Source organism: Martes martes (assembly GCF_963455335.1).
Source record: "Martes martes genome assembly, chromosome: 17".
Lineage (NCBI taxonomy): Eukaryota > Metazoa > Chordata > Mammalia > Carnivora > Mustelidae > Martes > Martes martes.
The window spans coordinates 56216221-56232795 of record NC_137905.1 but is presented as its reverse complement, the minus strand read 5'-3'; the positions used below and the strand labels follow the sequence as shown (position 1 = coordinate 56232795).

Genomic DNA, 16575 nt, shown 5'->3' with positions numbered 1-16575 from the left:
AACTTTATTAGCTCCCGCGGCTAGGCGCAGAAGCGGTAAGGACGAGAGGAGAGGGGACTTGTCGGCCTGACGGCCCGCCGAGGACTGACCCTGCTAATTGGGGAATCGCCCTAGCCAGACGAGAAGGTGCAGAGACAAGAATAAAGACGGGGGCAACTCAGACGACTCGGGAAGGAGTGAGACGAAAAAGCAAGGACTTTAAGCCGGGCGGGACTCAGGGTGGAGGTGGAGGGGGGTGGGGAGCGGAGCCGGAAGCCGGGAACTACAAGTCCCAGAGGGCCTAGCGGCTAAGTCCCGGATGCTGTGGCCGTGAAGCCTGATGGGACAGGTAGTTTTGCGAAGGACCTAACCCAGAGGTTTACGAGGTTGGACGTTCTGAGACCTGAGGCGCCGGGAGCGGGAGACATGGAACTGGAGCAGAGAGAGGGGTGAGTGGCTTTGGGGAAAACTACTATTCCCAAAAGGCATTGCGGCTGCATCACGTACAGCTCTCAGCACTTTTCCTGGAGGGCGGATGGGGACTGTAGTTCATGCAACTGCTTTGGTTTAGCGGTCTTAGGGATCAGGGTCTGTACTCGGACATCCTGGGGGAGAAAGTTACGGCTTTGGAGTTCTGGATCTGAAAGATGACGAGGTTGGAGGCCCGGCCTCCCGGACTTGAGTGAGGCGATGGGGGTTTGAACTTCCTGGGATCCTCGGGGAGCAAGTCTGGAAGTCTGGACCCCTGGGTCTGAGGGAGGAGGGCCTGGGGCCTGGACTCTGGACTCCTGGTTTGAGGGAGCAGGGGCTGGGAGCCTGGACTCCTGGTCTGAGGGAGGAGGGGCCTGGGGCCTGGACTCCTGGTCTGAGGGAGGAGGGGCTGGGGGTCTGGACTCCTGGTTTGAGGGAGCAGGGGCTGGGGGCCTGGACTCCTGGTCTGAGGGAGGAGGGGCCTGGAGCCTGGACTCCTGGTCTGAGGGAGCAGGGACTGGGGGTCTGGACTCTTGGGTCTGAGGGAGGAGGGGCTGGGGTTGTGGACTCTTGGGTCTGAGGGAAGAGGGTCTGGGGGAGCAGGGGTTTGGGGGGATCTGGACTCCCGGGTCTGAGGGAGGAGGGGGCTGGGGGCCTGGACTCCTGGTCTGAGGGAGGAGGGGGCTGGGGGTCTGGACTCTTGGGTCTGAGGGAGGAGGGGCTGGGGTTCTGGACTCTTGGGTTTGAGGGAGGAGGGACTGTGGATCTGGACTCCCGGGTCTGAGGGAGCAGAAGCTGGGGGTCTGGACTCTTGGGTCTGAGGGAGGAGGGGCTGGGGATCTGGACTCTCGGGTCTGGGGGAGCAGGGGTTTGGGGGGATCTGGACTCCCAGGTCTGAGGGAGGAAGGGCTGGGGGGGGGGTCTGGACTCTGAGGCAGGAGGGAGCTGGGCCGCGGGTTCAAGGCCCCTGAACCCCCTGACCTTACAGGACCATGGCAGCTGTGGGCTTTGAAGAGTTCTCAGCACCGCCGGGCTCGGAGTTGGCGCTGCCTCCGCTGTTCGGCGGTCACATCTTGGAGAGCGAGCTGGAGACGGAAGTGGAGTTCGTGTCTGGGGGTCTGGGCGGCTCAGGGCTCCGTGAGCGAGATGAAGAGGAAGAGGCCGCCCGCGGCCAGCGTCGGCGCCAGCGCGAACTAAATCGTAGGAAGTACCAGGCGCTAGGGCGGCGCTGCCGGGAGATCGAGCAGGTAGGTGAGTGCGGATTCCCCCGTTTTGGGGCCCCCTGGCCAAAATGACCCCTTCCTGGTCTCCGCCTGTCCGAGCGCCAGCCTTCCTCACCTACCGAGGGAATTTTCCGTTCATGTGTTCTGTACCTGTCAGTGTCAGGCACCGTGCGAGGCCCCTGGAGAGCCGTGTGCTCCACGAGTGGCCCAGATGACCAGATCAGCTCGCTGATGTTTGGAGGTGCCTTTCGTGTTCCACACTGTTCAGGCTTTTCGAGCCTCCCGTACCCCTCAAATCAGGCCCTGTGCCGCTTCAGTCTGCCTCAGATCCTCCTGCTGTCCGTCCCCATGGCTCCCGCCCCAGACACGCGTTCCGTGAGCTGCGTCGCCACGTTGGCTTCCTGGGTGAGAACCAGGAGTGCGCAGCTGGCAGGGACCACATCTGGAAAGGCTAGGAATGCCGGGGCAGGATATTTGGGTGTGGTTTTGTTGTTTAAGTGAGGGGGAGCTGTTGGAAGGTTTCTGACGGGGGAGGGGCAGGGTCGGGGCTGGGTGTGCGGAAGACTGAGCTTGGTTGTACCCGCTGTGAGCGCGTAGCAGGAACCGGGCGCTCGGTAACGAAATACAGTCACAGCTCCGCAGGTCGCAGGTGCGAGACCCGGCTGTCAGCAGGCGTCAGTGGGGCTGGCTCCTTCTGGGGCCCCGGGGCTGGGGAGGGGGCGTGGGGAAGAAGCTGCTACCCGCATCTCTCCTTGCATTGGGTAGTTGCTGGTAATCACCACTGTGCCCTGACCGGTGGATCTCTGTCTTCATGTTCACGTGGCATTCTCCCTGGGTGTGCCTGTCCGTGCCCCAGTTTCCTCCTCGTGTGAGGACCCAGGCCCACTTACTGACCGCATTTCACTTGATCATCTCTACGAAGACCCTATGTCAAAAGATGGTCGCGTTCTGAGGTACTGGGAGTTAGGACTCCACGACGTTTTGGGGGACACCGTCCAACCCGCGTTGGTGGTGTCGGGGCGCTGGGGACGATGGGAGGCTGGTGTCGTGGTGTGAGCCGGAGCAGGGGTCAGGAGACAGAGCCAGTGGAGAACAAGGACGGACATTCAAGCCCTCTTTGGACGCAGAGCGTACCAAGCTGCCTGGAGCAGGACAGAGGTTTGCGCTGACAGATGGCGGAGAGGATCACGCACGAAGTGGGAGCAGGGCGAGTGCTTGGAGCAGGTCGGCTCCGTGTATAAAAATGTACCCCCCAGAGGCTACACCCCGTGGCCAGCCGCTCCCGCACACCCAGTGACAGCTAGGAGGTTCGCAGGACACGGCCTGCCGCGTGGTCTCACATGTGCACACGTGCACGGGTGTGATAGACAGTAGGGGACGAGTCGGACGTGACACAGACCAGATACTCTACTTCCGGCACAAGGCGGCTGTCGGGCCCCCCCCCCCCCCCGTCCTCAGCTCACCCCAGCCTCCTTCCCTCCTCCAGCACCGTCTTACCTCTTCTGTCCCCGGGAGACTACTCACGTGACTTCCGCGATAGCAGTGACATTTCATCCCTGGCATTGTGTTCACACGGCTCCTCAGTACACGGGTGGGGACATCGGAGCGACCATGGTCACACGGGAGCACCCACTGTGCCGGGCCTGCCCTGGGCTTTACACACGGGACGTCTCAGGACGTCCTGCTGCCTCTACCTACCCCCCAACTCCCCGAGCTGGCAAGGGGACCGTGAGCTCCGTGTAACACATGGATCCTGAGGTCCAGAGGGACTCAACCGTTTGCTCAGATGGAGCCGGCACTGGAAGTTCCTGCTCGGTCTTCCCCGTTAGGGTGGGCGGAGGCGTGATTCCTGTTTTACAAACACAGGCTCGGCAAGGGTCTAGGTGACTCACCCAAGGGCACGCAGCTGGAAGGGGCAGGCTGGTCTTCGAACGCAGGTCTTTCTGACCCGGGGTAGTCCCCACTCATTCGGGTCCCGGCCCGCACGCCTCTCTGCTGGCCCTGACGTCGCCACCACCTGCCTCATCTCCAGCAGGTGGGCCTGCGTGGCGCCCGTCAGCATTTTCCACAGCAGAAGTCGTGCGGGAAGTCATGCGTTCAGCAAATACTGACGGGGCACCCCTGCCCTCCTGCCGTCAGGTTCTGCTCGGGGCATCGGACCGGGCACTGTCTCTGTCCTTTGGAGCTTGGGGTCTGGTGGGGGAGGCAGACAGTGAGCAGAAGTGGATAGGCTAGAAGGCGGTGAGGAGTGTTGTAAGGGAAACTGAGGCAGAGAGGCGTGGCTGGGGGCGCAAGGAGGGGAGGGGATGTTGCAGTGTAGCAGGAGGTCCCCGAGGAGGTAATCTCTGCGGCCAGACCTGAGGAAGGGAGCTGTGCAGGCATGTGGGAAGGCCCCCAGGACAGGGGGAGGCCAGCCGGGGAGCAGCAGAGGCGAGGGAGAGGGGCAGGGAGGGAGTGGGTGCAGCGGGCCCCGGGGGCCGTGGGCTCCGTCCACCGCGCGAGGAAGCGAGCAGAATCTGGGTGACTTGAGCCTTCTGTCTCCCTGCAGGTGAACGAGCGGGTCCTGAACAGGCTCCACCAGGTGCAGAGGATAACACGGCGACTTCAGCAGGAGCGGAGGTAACCCCTTGCCAGCCCCCTGGGGCCCGTGCCTCTGCCCCCAGCCACTGCTCCCACGCCCTCTCAAGCTTCTTGTCGGCTTCCGTCTGCCCAGGCCTTGCGGGGAAGGGGATGAGTGAGGGCCGAGCGAGGGCGGGGAGGCAGGTCTGCTCCCTTTAAATGGGGTGCGCAGCAGAACGGATCAGGATGGAGGCCCTCGCGTGGTTTCAGGCGGTTTGCTGTGTGCCTCTCAGCAAGCAACATCCCTCTCTGAGCCCATTTCCCGTCTCAGCCGAGGTGGGTAATACCACAATTTCGTGGCTGCTGAGGGTTGAACAGGAGCTCAGGGGATGAGCCCAGCCCAACACAGCCGCACGCTGTGTCCCATGTCCGTGTCTGTGCATCCAGCTGCTCAACCAGTTCTCCCCAGCACCCACCTGACCCACAGGAGGCGCCTGCCCTCACCCACCTGCTTCCCCTGCCTCCTCGCCATTCCTCCTCACCCCAGTATTCCAGGGCTCGGCCCTGGGTCCCCCCGTGTCCACACCTCCGCTGTCCAGCACGGTAGCCCCAGGTGGCGACTTAACCCGACCTTGTTAAACTTGAAATCTAACATCGGTCCAAGTAAATCTTAATTCGCTGACGTGAAAGAAAGTTCCACTTCTCTGTTCATGTGCTCGGCAGCCACCAGTGGCGATTTTTACCCAAACCGAGATGAAATGAAAACTTCCATCCCACGGTGGCGCTCGCCGCACAGTAGCTTGGTACCACATGTGACAACTGACATCAAACTCCAAATAAATGACCTCAAAAAGTCAGTTCTTCTATGGCTCTCGCCACATGCCAGGGGCTCCATGATGGGGGCCAGTGGCTACTGTAGCGTGTTGCATGGGAACGGGACGTTTGTGTCCTCACAGAAGGTTGTGTGTGCGGTGCCAGAAAGTCTCACAGCACCGCAGTCCTTTGAACCACGGTCCTTTGAATCCCGTCTGCAGCTCTTTGAACTCTGTCCCTTTGTCAGCCGCCTGCTGGACAGTGGCTTCAGGTCCCCTCACACGCACGCGAAGCTAAGCCTGACCTCACTCCCTGCCCCTGGTCCGCTCCTCAGAGAACGAACCCTCCTAGCCGCTTCTCTCTCTCGCCTCCTCGCCCGATGCACCCTCGGAACAGACCCAGGAGGCCAGCACCCCGAGCCAAGGGACTGGGCTCCTCGCCCCACGCGAGCCGTACTTGCGCTGGCCTCCCTGACCTTCCCCAGGCTCCTGCCACACACCCCGGCCGAACCTTTTCCCCCAGTTGTACCACTAGCCAACATTCTCTGCTACAGTAAAACCAGGAGAGTTTACGGAAGGGAAGGCTGGCCTTTCTGGTTCAAACATCCGAAGTTCGGGAGGGGGTCTGCACGTGCTAAACTTCCCTTAATCGTACAGATCTGTTGGGGTGATCATGCTTTCGGAACGGTCCACCTGGCGCTCAGCCCTGTGCTTCTCAGAGCGTGGCCCCTGGACCAGGGACCTGGGCACCACCTGGGGACTTGTCACAAATCCAGGTTCCAAGGCCTCACGCCAGACCTACCGTGTCAGAAATTTGGGGGGTGGCCAGGAAGCATTCTAAAATTTAAGACACGCCACTGTGTAAAAACTACATGGCCATTCCCCCAAATTTAAAAACAACTACCCTACAATCTAGCAACTCCACCTATCGGTAAACCCCCCAGAAGAGCTGAAAAGGGGTCATTGACGTGTCTGCCCACGATCATAACAATACTCACAATACCCCGGAAGCGGAAGCATCGAGGGTCTATCTGTGGGTGGATGGAGAACCCAGGGTGGTCCCCATGGAAGTGGACCCACTCTCAGAAAGGGTGCCGCGAACTGCGAACACATTGCGCTGAGTGCAGCAGGCCAGCCCCAGCAGGACAAACACTGTGTGATCGCACTCCGGCGAGGGCTGACGACCACGGAGGCGGACGGGAGAGCGGTGGCTGCTAGAGGCAGGGGCGTGGGGAGCTATTTAATTTGGGGAGGATGGAGAGTCCTGGGGACAGATGGGGGTGACGGCTGCACAAAGTGTGAATGTGCTTAATCCACCGAGCTGGACACTTGACTATGGTGGCAAATGCCGTGTTAGGTGTATCCTACCACATTTTTAAAAATTCTTTTTTCAAGTTTAAAAAAAAAAAAAAAAAAAGAGGAAAGGCAAGACAGACCAAGTGACTTCTCTGTTCAGAACCCTGCAGGGAGTCCCACCTGAGTCAGAGCCAGAATTATCCCACAACGGCCAACAAGGAAGGCCCTCTGTCCCAGCACACGTGCTGCTCCGCCTCAGGGCCTGGGCACTGGCTCTTCCTCCCGCCGGAAACGTTTATCTGCCGCTCCCTCCCCTTCTCAGTGAGGCACCCCCCACCATCTTTTGGAGGCTCCAGCCCTCTTCCGGGTATCCTGTCTTCCTTCCTAGCTTGCTGTGTGTTGATTTGCTGCTGTCGCCCGAGGTCAGTAGGCACAGGGGATTTTGGTTCCCCGAAGGAGCACTAGCGCGGAGAACCCCTGTGAGCCTGTGGGACACACCCCCAGTAAGAGACTGGGACACGCGGGGCGTGTGAAGTGCCCCTCCGGGGTGCTGGCCCCCAGGCAGCATTCAGAGCTTACAAAATCCCCGGCGTTCTTAGAAGCAGGCACAGGGGGGAAGCAGAGAAGGTAGTCCCAGCAGGAGGGCTCCGCACCCATCTTTCCCTTGCCCTCCTGTTACTGATAAGGACACCGGCTGGCAGCGGAATGTACGCCAAGCACTAGGAGATGCCCCTTCTACCTACCCTGTCACCCTCCCGGCGATCTGCCCGCTCAGGGTTGTCCTGTCCTGTTGGCAGAGCAGGAAACGGGTGCAGAGAGGTCCCCTTGTCTGGCCCAGGGTCCCGCGGGCTGCTCAGATACTTGGCACCCGGATCTCAGACTTGGAAGCTCCGAATCTTCTGGGTCTGTGGGTCCAGGGCAGCCTTGGCGTCAGAGCCAGGGCCGGGCTGTGGGGTGTCCCTTTCCCCAACCACCAGACGCTGACGTTGCAACCCTGGTGGCCTCCGGACACAGGTTCCTCATGAGGGTGCTGGACGCTTACGGCGATGACTACCGCGCCAGCCAGCTGACCATCGTCCTGGAGGTGAGTGCGTTCTCCGGGCAGGCGGGGCGGGGGCGGGGGGGGGGGGGAGAGCGGGGGCTAGGCACCAGGACAGAGTCTTCACCTGCCGCCCTTTCTCCCCACCAGGACGAGGGCAGCCAGGGCACAGATGCCCCCACCCCTGGCAATGCTGAAAATGAGCCTCCAGAGAAAGAGGGCCTGTCCCCGCCCCGAAGGACACCTGCACCCCCAGAACCCAGCAGCCCGACCCCCGGCGAGGGGCCCAGCGGACGCAAGAGGCGGCGAGCGCCGCGGGACGGACGCCGAGCGGGAGCCGTGTTGAGTCCAGAGCTGGCCCCGGTGCAGGTGGGACCAGGGCTCCCGGGGTTGGCAACAGTGCGTGGGGGCTGGGGACCACTGGGGAAAGGAGGTAGGGCTAGAATGGTTGGGGGTGGGTAGGGATGGAGAAAAAGCTGGAAAAAGCCAGGTGAGGTGAGGGCTCTGGTGGAAAAGGAAGGAGAGAGACCTGGAGGAGGCTGGGGGGAGCAGGAAAGAGGACTAGAGCAGAGAGGGAGGACAGTCAGAGGCCACTGGCGGAAGGGAAGGCGGGAGTGCTGGGGGTTTTGCCCAGGTGCACAGAGGAAGCCTGCTCACGCCTACTCCTTCTCTCCCCCAGATTAAGGTTGAGGAAGACTTTGGCTTTGAAGCAGATGAGGCCTTGGACTCCAGCTGGGTTTCTCGGGGGCCAGACAAACTGCTGCCCTACCCCACCCTAGCCAGCCCTCCCTTTGACTGACCCCCCACCCCCAATAAACTGACCCCCACAAACGCCTTGGCCGCCGTCTACTGTTTCCACCTGTGATCACACACAAGCTCAGATTCTAGGGTTGCTTTTCGCATTTTATTGACTACAGGGGAGAGGCCGCCTCCGTGTCACCGGGGGTGCTCACAAGTTCTTCAGCCACTCCAAGCTGGGGCCCTGAGGGTCCTGGGGGTGGCTGGGCACGTCAGGCATGTTCCCATCATCCCGGACAGGTACTGTGGGGCAGGAGGGTGGGCCACTGAGACCAGCAGATCTTGGGAGGCTCATAAAGGCTAGTCTGTCAGTTCATATTCAAAGAGGGAGAGGGGACCCCAGGGGGAGAGGGGACACAGAGAAGCAGGAAGATAAGAGACCTAGAGGCATGGGAAGGCACAGAGAGAGACAGAATGACAAAAATCCAGAAAGGAATACAAATGTGGAATGACAACAAGCTCAACAAAAGTGTGAAAACAGACAGGAAGTGAGTTTTACGGCACATGGGCTAGATCTCAGAAGAAAAAAGAAAGTCCACCCCACACTGCAGATTCTCAGACCGCCGCAGAGGAAAAACCTGCCCATGACTCTTCCTCCTCCCACTTGGAGCCAGTCCTTGTTCCCACTCACCTGGATAGTTGTAGGGCGTGACCTGGTTGATCATGGCGGCATATTTGGTGAAGGGGCTGAAAGCCGGCAGAATTATAGCTGTGGAGAGACAGGGGTGAGGCCGGGGGAGGGGGTGGCTTTCAGCCGGGGGTGGGAGGGGAAGGGGCAGAAGCAAAACCTTGGCAAACTATGAGTCAAATACATGGAAGGAGGGGAGCAGGGAGTTCCTGACCCTCCAGGAGACCCCTGGGCGTTATGGGATCCCCGTTTATCAGCAGGAGAGGAGATGGGAGCCAGCAATTCAAGGACACATGGGATCTGAGAGCACGGGGTTGGGGGGGGGAGCCATGGGGGTGGTCACAGTATTCAGTGCATGTGCAGAGGTGGTCAGGGAGCAGAGGGCGGTGCGTGAGGGGAGTGCTTTGGGAATCTTCCAGAAGAATCATGAACGGTTACAAACTGAGGAAGGGAGGGCTGTTACGAGGATTAGTCGCTGGGAAATGACAGTCCACCCAGGGTGGGAGCCAGGAGTCTGGGGGGCAGAGGTAGGGGGTAAGAGCAATGTTCGAGGCCAGCACTGTCCGACAGAAACATGAGAGCCACACCTTAGTTTTATGCCTTCTAACAGCCACATTAAAAATAAACTTGAAAACATCAATTTTTAAAATGATTTAAGCCGGCATAGGGGAAACGTCGTTTCAACGTATGACTGAAAGAAGCGGAGATATCGTGTAGACTTGTCACCCTCTCCGCAATCCCGCGTGTCCTTCCCACAAGCGGAGAGCGTCCCAGCTCACTTCCTAGGAGCTGCGTTTCAGGCGCCCAGCGGCCAGGGTGGCCCGTGGCTGCCGGAAGGGACAGCAGCTCTGGAACCTCACCCGCGGCGTGTGGCCCACAGACCGGCCGCGCGGACAAGATCTGGGGACCCGGGGGATGGGCCGCGTCCCGGCCCCAGCCCAGCCCCGCGCAGTGACTGCCTGCGTCCTAGCGACCTCCCGCGCCTGACAGCGGGGGCCGCCCCGTTCTAGGACAGCGCCTGTCCACAGAAGCGCGCAGGGATTTTCACAGCACACGGCTTCCCCAGCGCCACCGCCACCCCACGAGCTCCGCACCGAGCGTGGTGGGGGCGAGGGTGAAAGGCGGGCAGCACCTGGACACTTATTTTTGTCGCTCAGGTGTTTTCCGTGCACAGCTGGGCTGAGAACCTCTCCTTGGGGAGTCGGGCTGATGTGCCCGGGGTGGGAAGGAGCGGGCTGGTGAAGGGGTCATAGTATTGGGGATGGGGTGGGCAAGGGGTCGTCGTGGGGGGGCCGACACACGAGGGGGCCACGGAACGTGGAGGGGTACAGGATGGAACGCTAGTGGGGAGCGACGGGGCCTTGGGGCACGGTGGGGGCCATGCACGCTCACGCACCGAGGCCCCCGATGGTGAAGGACGCGACCAGCACCGGCTCCTTGGCCCAGGCATCCTTGAGGAAGGTGGCGAGTCCTGGAGGGGCGGGGGAAAGAGGGTCACCCCTGCAGGGGACGCCTCCGGTGACCTCGAACCCTCCCGCGCCGCCCCCGCCCTGGAAAAGCCCTCTCGTGACCTCGGAGTCCCCCTCCGGCCAGGACCCCACCGCCTCCACGGAGGCTCCGCCGTGCCCCAGCCCCGGCACCACCGGAGCTCCCGGAACCGCCGGACCCCGCGCGCCCGCGGCGCCCTCACTTACTCCCGGCCATCTTGGTCGCAGCGTCGGCGGCAGCGACGAGCCGGCGCGCGGAGCACTCTGGGAGTTGTGGTCCCTGCGCCAGAATCTTCGCTCTCCGAGTCTGCGCGAGCGCCCTGGCGGTCCAGGGCGGGGACGAGGGCGCGAAGCACTCTGGGAGTTGTGGTCCCCGCGCGCCAGGCTCAGCCCGCTGAGTCTGCGCGTGCGCACTGGCGAGGAACAGCTGTCAGAAGCGGTCGCGGAAACGCCAGCGGCGCTGCGGAATTAAACGCCGACCTGTCTCCTCGCCTAGGAGTCCAGCCTGAGGTGTGCTCCATCCAAGCCACGGCCCATCCAAGGCGGAATGCAACAGTCTTCATTTTAGAGTTTACTCACGAAGGCCCGTTTCACAGACGGAGAAACGGAGGCCGGGAGAGGACAGATGACACTGTCATTTGCGGTCGCAGCTCAACATCAGTTCGTCCTGGAAGCTTTCGCTCTGGTCCCAGAGGGTTAGGGGTCGTCTGTGCATCCTCTCAGCGCCACCTGTGACATCTAGGGTAGCTCACTTTTTTTTGCAACCCACCTGGTCCGCCTCTGTCTTTAATTTAGGCTAGGAGCTGCGCTAGGGCATTGATAGGGTCTGACGCCTCTCTGTGCCCCCAAAGTAGCGCCGCACAGGGTCTGGTACGTCATAGGTGCTAGTTTCTAGTCTTTTTTTTTTTTTTAAGCTTAATTGATGAACACAACTGGTATGACTGCCCCTTCTCCCAGGTTTTTCCGCAGCACCATGGGGCTGTGACACAGTCTCCCAGAGGCCCCCACTTCCCTCCTCCCTTCCTTAAACAGAGCTCTGGCTCTGGCTCTCGGACATTGCATTTCCTGAGAGGTGAGTGGGCACAGCTGAGCCCTGGCTTCTGCTTCTGCTCCAGCCGAGATCTGCCCGCCATGGCTCTGGTGCTGATCCTCCAGCTCCTGACCCTCTGTGAGCCACCGCCCCCTTCTCCCTGGGTCTCAGGCTGGTTGGGGTGCAGAGAGACAGGCTCTGGGGACCTGGACACCCTGAGTAGGGAGGGGAAAGCAAGAGGGCTACTGACTCTCCCTGGGGCAGGTGCGTCGTGGTCAGGCAGCACAAGCCGAAGGTTCAGAGTTCTAGACCAGCATAAGGGGATAGATCCTTGGGTCCTATCACAGAAGGACACGTGGGTCCTGAATTCCTGTTCCCGGACAAGGAGAGTGGGGGCAGCATTTTCTGGGTGTTGAGGCAGGAGGGTGCTAAGGGCCTGAACTCCTGGGGATAACAAGTAGAGTCTGAGATTTCAAAGCAGGAAGAGATGGTCTCTGGGCAAGGAGGGAGCTGGCGACCCAGACTCCTGACGCCCAGGGAGGAGACACTGTGGGCTCCGATTATTGCCTCCTGGAAAAGGCGAAGTCCAAAGGTCTGAACACTGGGTGGAGAGGCAAGAGGGGGCTGGGGCCAGACTTCAGGCTTCTGGAGTAGGTGGGGTCTATGAGCCTTGAATGAGAGCTACTGAGAGAGGACATATGGGTTAGAGTCCCGTTTCCCAGAGGAAGGATTTAGATTTCTGAGTGTGCAGCGAGGTAGGACTGGGAGAAGCCTGGCGCTCTGAAAAGACTCAGCCCCTCCACCTTCTACAGGGCCTCTGTGTCATGGAGACGTCACTCCAGCTGGTGAGTAACATCGCCCATCCATTCACCTGCAAGCTGCTAGAAGCCCGTTTCCAATTACTCACGTTCTGTTTTGGTGCTCAGCCTCACCTCAGATTTGCATATTCCCCTCCCTCTCCTCGCTTCTTTCATTTTTTCCTTCCCTCCCCTCCTTCCTTTCTTTCCGTCTTATCTTACTTCCTTTAGTGACCAGCATAGGCGGGTAGAGAAGACCATGAACTTTGGAGCTAAAGAGACCTAAGCTGGAACCCCACTTTCGCCATATTATTCATTTACAACTTTGAATGAACCACTGCTTGCTACTCAGTTTCCTTCTCTGTGAAATGGGCTGTTGTGAGGATTTAATAAAACCACCCACGTGTACGGGGTGCCGGGCTGGCTCAGTCGGGGGAGCATGTGACTCTTGATCTTGGGGTTGTGAGTTTGAGCCCCATGTTGGGTGTAGAGATTACTTAGAAAATAAAAGTATTTAATGAATTTTTTAAAAATCGCATGTGTAAAACCCTTGACTCAAAGCTTGGCACAGTGTGGGGCTCAAGAAATAGGACCTCTGGCAATGCCAATTATTCCCCCATTTGGAAGCCCATTTCCACCAGAGTAGGATCCTTCACCCGGTAAGAGCCCTGAGTTTCTTTCCAGGTCTTCTGACTGGTGAGATCTCTGTCTCTCAAACCTCCCCACTACACCACAACTTCAAATAAAAATCTCCTGGAAAACCACTGACACCTTAGCTATCAATTTATTTTATTTTTTTAAAGATTTTATTTATTTGTTTGACAGACAGAGATCACAAGTAGGCAGAGAGGCAGGCAGAGAGAGAGAGAGAGGAGGAAGCAGGCTCCCTGCTGAGCAGAGAGCCTGATGCGGGGCTCGATCCCAGGACCCTGAGACCATGACCTGAGCTGAAGGCAGAGGCTTTAACCCACTGAGCCACCCAGGCGCCCCTAACTGCATGTTTTTAACAGCTACGGAACATTTGCCACTGTGTAGCTGGGGTCTAGTTGGCCCTCTTCATGCATAGTTGGGTTCTTTCCAGTGTCCTTCCCCAGCCCCACGCCAGTCAGCGCCTCAGTGAGTATCCGGCGTGAGCTTTCTGTGCCGGTGTACGTACCGTTGTCTAGCATGAAACGGTGGCATCATGGGGGTATGCCCTTCGTGTATTTAGACAGGAATAAACCGCCTTCTCAAAAGGTACACTCAAGTGTACCTACCTACCCGTTTCACCGTGTCTTAGCCCAAATAGAATATAAACCATTATTTTAATTTTTGACAACCTGATAGGCAAAAAAAACCCTGTTGTTTTAATTTTTTTAATGATCGCTGGTGACATTAAGCAACTCCCCCCGCCCCCGTGTGTTTTCATCTATTGGACGTCCTCTTCTGTGCCCTGCTGATTCGTGTGTTTTGTCCAATTTTCAACTTGGCTGGGTTTGATTTCTTTCTATACTCTTAATCTACGTGATGAATGAGTGAGTCCTTTCTGCCTGTGATGTTGCCTGTCGTCTAGCTCCATTTGTCTATTCTCCTACACAACTTTAAAATTTTGCAGTCATCAAATTAATGAACCTTGTCTCTTCTGAATTTTTTTGTTTTATATTTTAAGATCGCTTTTTCCATCCCCAGGATGAATGCATTTTCCTATATTTTCTTCTAATACTTTTACAGTAAAATAAAACAATATAGGTCTTTAATTAACCTGGAATTGGTTTTGGGGAATTTGGTCTGGAATGTGGTCTGAGGTAGGGCTATACCTTCTTTTTTATTTTATTTTTTTCTCATATAGATAGCACGTTTTGGCAACTACTGAAATACGTTGACTATGTCACAAATAGTGTGAAGAGCACTTAAAATTACAGATTTCTGGGACCCAATCCCTAGCATTATGTTTAAAAACCATGGAGTAAAGCTCGGCAGTTGCCCAGCTACGCTCATTTGCAGCGAGGACTGCCAATCCCTGACTGGGGTCCACCGTCTCCCCTATTTTAGAAGCAGGAAAGTAAGGATGAGAGAGAGGAAGGGGCTGCCCCAGGTGATTCTCTCCCCACCCCCATCTCCTCAGGCTCCCAGGAAGCCCAGGGACCCAGCAGCCCTGTTAATTCAGTCCCCCCAGCCTTATCCCTCAAGCCATCGCTGGGGGCTCAGCCTGCCGCAGTTGTAACCCCTGGGGTCAATGTGACCTTGAGGTGCCGGGCGCCTCAACCTGCCTGGAGGTTTGCACTCTTCAAGTCTGGGGAGATCACCCCTGTGCTGTACCGGGATGTGTCCATGGAGCTGGCAGAGTTCTTCCTGGAGGAGGTGACCCCAGCCCAGGGGGGCAGTTACCACTGCTGCTACAGGAATCCAGGCTGGAATCTGGGTGTCTGGTCTCACCCCAGCGATACGCTGGAACTGCTGGTCACAGGTGAGGTCCTGGGGGGGTGGGGGGAAGGGACTTTGGGGTGTGATGAGGGATGGAGAAGGAGGGACCGAGAAATACAGGGAGAGATATAGTGAAAGAGACATACAGAGACAGGCTTGTACGAGGACCCAGAGCAACAAGAGCTACGGGGGGAGAGAAAGAGAACCGGAGAAAGGGGTGATCCTTAACCAGGGGACTGTGCTCCCCAGGTGACCTTTCTGGCAATATCTGGGGACACTGTTGGTTGTCGCTACTACCGGAAACGCTGCAAAACATCCAGCAATGCACAGGACAGTCCCCGTCCCCACGCCCTACAACAAAGAATTATCCAGATTTATCCAAAATGTCACGCGCGCTGAGGTTAGGAAACCCTGGGAGAAACCCAGGAACACCAGAAGAAACAATTCCAGAGGCTGAGCTCCAGGGTAGTGAAGCACACAGGACTGGACGTGAGAAGAGAATTTTGGTGAGGCTCGGGCCAAGAGAGAAAAGGGGACATCCCGGGAGAGGAAGACAGAGCCACAGGGGACAAGACACACGGGGAGCCAGGGACAGGGATGCACGGGCACAGAGACCGACAGGGAGGCAGAGACACTGTGGGAGACGCTGGCAGAGATAAAGAGAGACACGATGGGGGAGGGTAGTGCAGGGTGAGGTCCAGGCTAGGGGGCCGGTGACGGGACTGAGGGAGAGAGGGCAGGAGGGAGGGAACGGGGAGGGAGGTGGGGGACAGGGCGCGGGAGGAGGGGCGAAGGTCCCGCGGCGCAGGGCCGCGCCAGCGCTCGTCCCGGTCCGTGCCCCTCGCAGACCACCTGCCGCCCCCGTCGCTGGTGGCGCTGCCCGGGCCGGTGGTGGCGCCCGGAGCCAACGTGAGCCTGCGCTGCGCGGGCCGCCTGCGGGGCATGAGCTTCGCGCTGTACCGCGCGGGCGAGGCGACGCCGCTGCAGTACGGCCGCTCGGCCGAGCCCTGGGCCGACTTCCCGCTGCGCGGCGCCCGCGCGCCCGGCACCTACAGCTGCTACTACCACACGCCGTCCTCCCCGTACGTGCTGTCGCTGCGCAGCGAGCCGCTGGTCATCCGCGCCGACCACGGTGAGAGCGGCGCGCCCGCCCCGGCCCCTGCTCCCCAGCCCGGGGGCGCGGGCCCCGGCCTCTCTCCCTGCTTCCCAACCCGGGGGTCAGGACCCCACCCTCTCCTCCCCCAATCCGGGAGTCCAGGACCCCTGCCCCTATCCACTACAACTCTGAGACTGGGAGCTGTGTCCCCAGTCTCATCCTGGAGGCTGGAGACCCGGAGGGCGGGCCCAGACCGAGGCTTCCGGAGCTGAAGGCCTCTCTCCCTTGCTGTCCTGCAGGCCCGGGCTCCTTGGACTACACGCAGGGCAACCTCCTCCGTCTGGGGCTGGCCGGCCTGGTGCTCATCTGTCTGGGCACACTGATCGTTTTTGACTGGCGCAGCCAGAACCATGCCCCAGGTATCAGGCCCTGAGGCCCAGAGGACTGGATACAGATGCTGCAGTGTGAGAAGACCTCCCAGAGACCGGGATTCCTGGGGTTGGACTGGCCCTCCCAAGAGCCCCACAGTCCCCCTGGCTGTGCCCAGCTTCTGGGTCATAATAAGCTTCCTACAGTGTGTTCTAGCTCCCCTCTGGGTCATTCCTCAGTAGGTCAGTGGAAGGCTCTATCCATGGTTAAGGCTTCCTGGTCACAAGGCCTGTGTTCGATTCCCAGTGCCAGCCACTGCTCGCTCACTGGGTTATTAAGAAAGAGACCCTTCCCAAGTCTCAGTTCCACTGATTGTAAAATGGGCTCATTGATAATACCCACTTCTTAATCTTGTTGTAGGACAAAGTGGGCGATACATGCAAAGCCCTTGAAAGTGACTGGCCCATAGTAAATGCTCAATAAATGTTAGCTATCCTGTATCTGCGGTTTCATCTGGGCTGAAATGAAGTTAGCTTTTTTCCTCCCCCTCCACCGCGCATGAAAAGCTGAACCTTTAAGCAAGTCGCT

General features: G+C 59.0%; 3 protein-coding genes across 4 annotated transcripts; 2 read left to right on the top strand and 1 right to left on the bottom strand.

Annotated features, from left to right (window-relative positions):
- The first annotated feature begins 22 nt into the window (after positions 1-22).
- Positions 23-8214, top strand: TFPT (TCF3 fusion partner). Its single transcript, XM_080827884.1, has 6 exons — positions 23-428; positions 1439-1697; positions 4222-4292; positions 7355-7424; positions 7530-7748; positions 8059-8214. Exons 1-6 carry the CDS (start codon positions 406-408, stop codon positions 8176-8178), a joined length of 762 nt encoding a protein of 253 aa, XP_080684010.1. The 5' UTR covers positions 23-405; the 3' UTR covers positions 8179-8214.
- A 43-nt stretch (positions 8215-8257) lies between these two features.
- On the bottom strand, positions 8258-10589 carry NDUFA3 (NADH:ubiquinone oxidoreductase subunit A3). Its single transcript, XM_080828798.1, has 4 exons — positions 10500-10589; positions 10202-10276; positions 8809-8886; positions 8258-8420 (listed from the first exon to the last, which is right to left on the bottom strand). Exons 1-4 carry the CDS (start codon positions 10507-10509, stop codon positions 8329-8331), a joined length of 255 nt encoding a protein of 84 aa, XP_080684924.1. The 5' UTR covers positions 10510-10589; the 3' UTR covers positions 8258-8328.
- An 834-nt stretch (positions 10590-11423) lies between these two features.
- OSCAR (osteoclast associated Ig-like receptor) lies at positions 11424-16051 on the top strand (the record flags this gene model as incomplete). 2 transcript variants are annotated; one of them, XM_080828749.1, is made up of 5 exons in its annotated part: positions 11424-11460; positions 12135-12167; positions 14266-14565; positions 15370-15654; positions 15918-16051. In XM_080828749.1, the coding sequence occupies 5 exons, from the start codon at positions 11424-11426 to the stop codon at positions 16049-16051; spliced, it is 789 nt and encodes a 262-aa protein (XP_080684875.1). The 2 variants fall into 2 exon arrangements, with proteins under 2 accessions (XP_080684875.1, XP_080684876.1); XM_080828750.1 differs by lacking the exon at positions 12135-12167.
- Between the last annotated feature and the right edge of the window lie 524 nt (positions 16052-16575).

Excerpts from the sequence above, each read along its gene's own strand:
- TFPT (XM_080827884.1), top strand. The coding sequence starts at position 406 with ATGGAACTGGAGCAGAGAGAGGG. Across the intron at positions 429-1,438 it reads GAACTGGAGCAGAGAGAGGG|GACCATGGCAGCTGTGGGCT; the intron begins GTGAGTGGCTTT and ends CTGACCTTACAG. Across the intron at positions 1,698-4,221 it reads GCTGCCGGGAGATCGAGCAG|GTGAACGAGCGGGTCCTGAA; the intron begins GTAGGTGAGTGC and ends GTCTCCCTGCAG.
- NDUFA3 (XM_080828798.1), bottom strand. Across the intron at positions 8,887-10,201 it reads CTTCACCATCGGGGGCCTCG|CTATAATTCTGCCGGCTTTC; the intron begins GTGCGTGAGCGT and ends GTCTCTCCACAG. Across the intron at positions 8,421-8,808 it reads CACGCCCTACAACTATCCAG|TACCTGTCCGGGATGATGGG; the intron begins GTGAGTGGGAAC and ends CCTGCCCCACAG.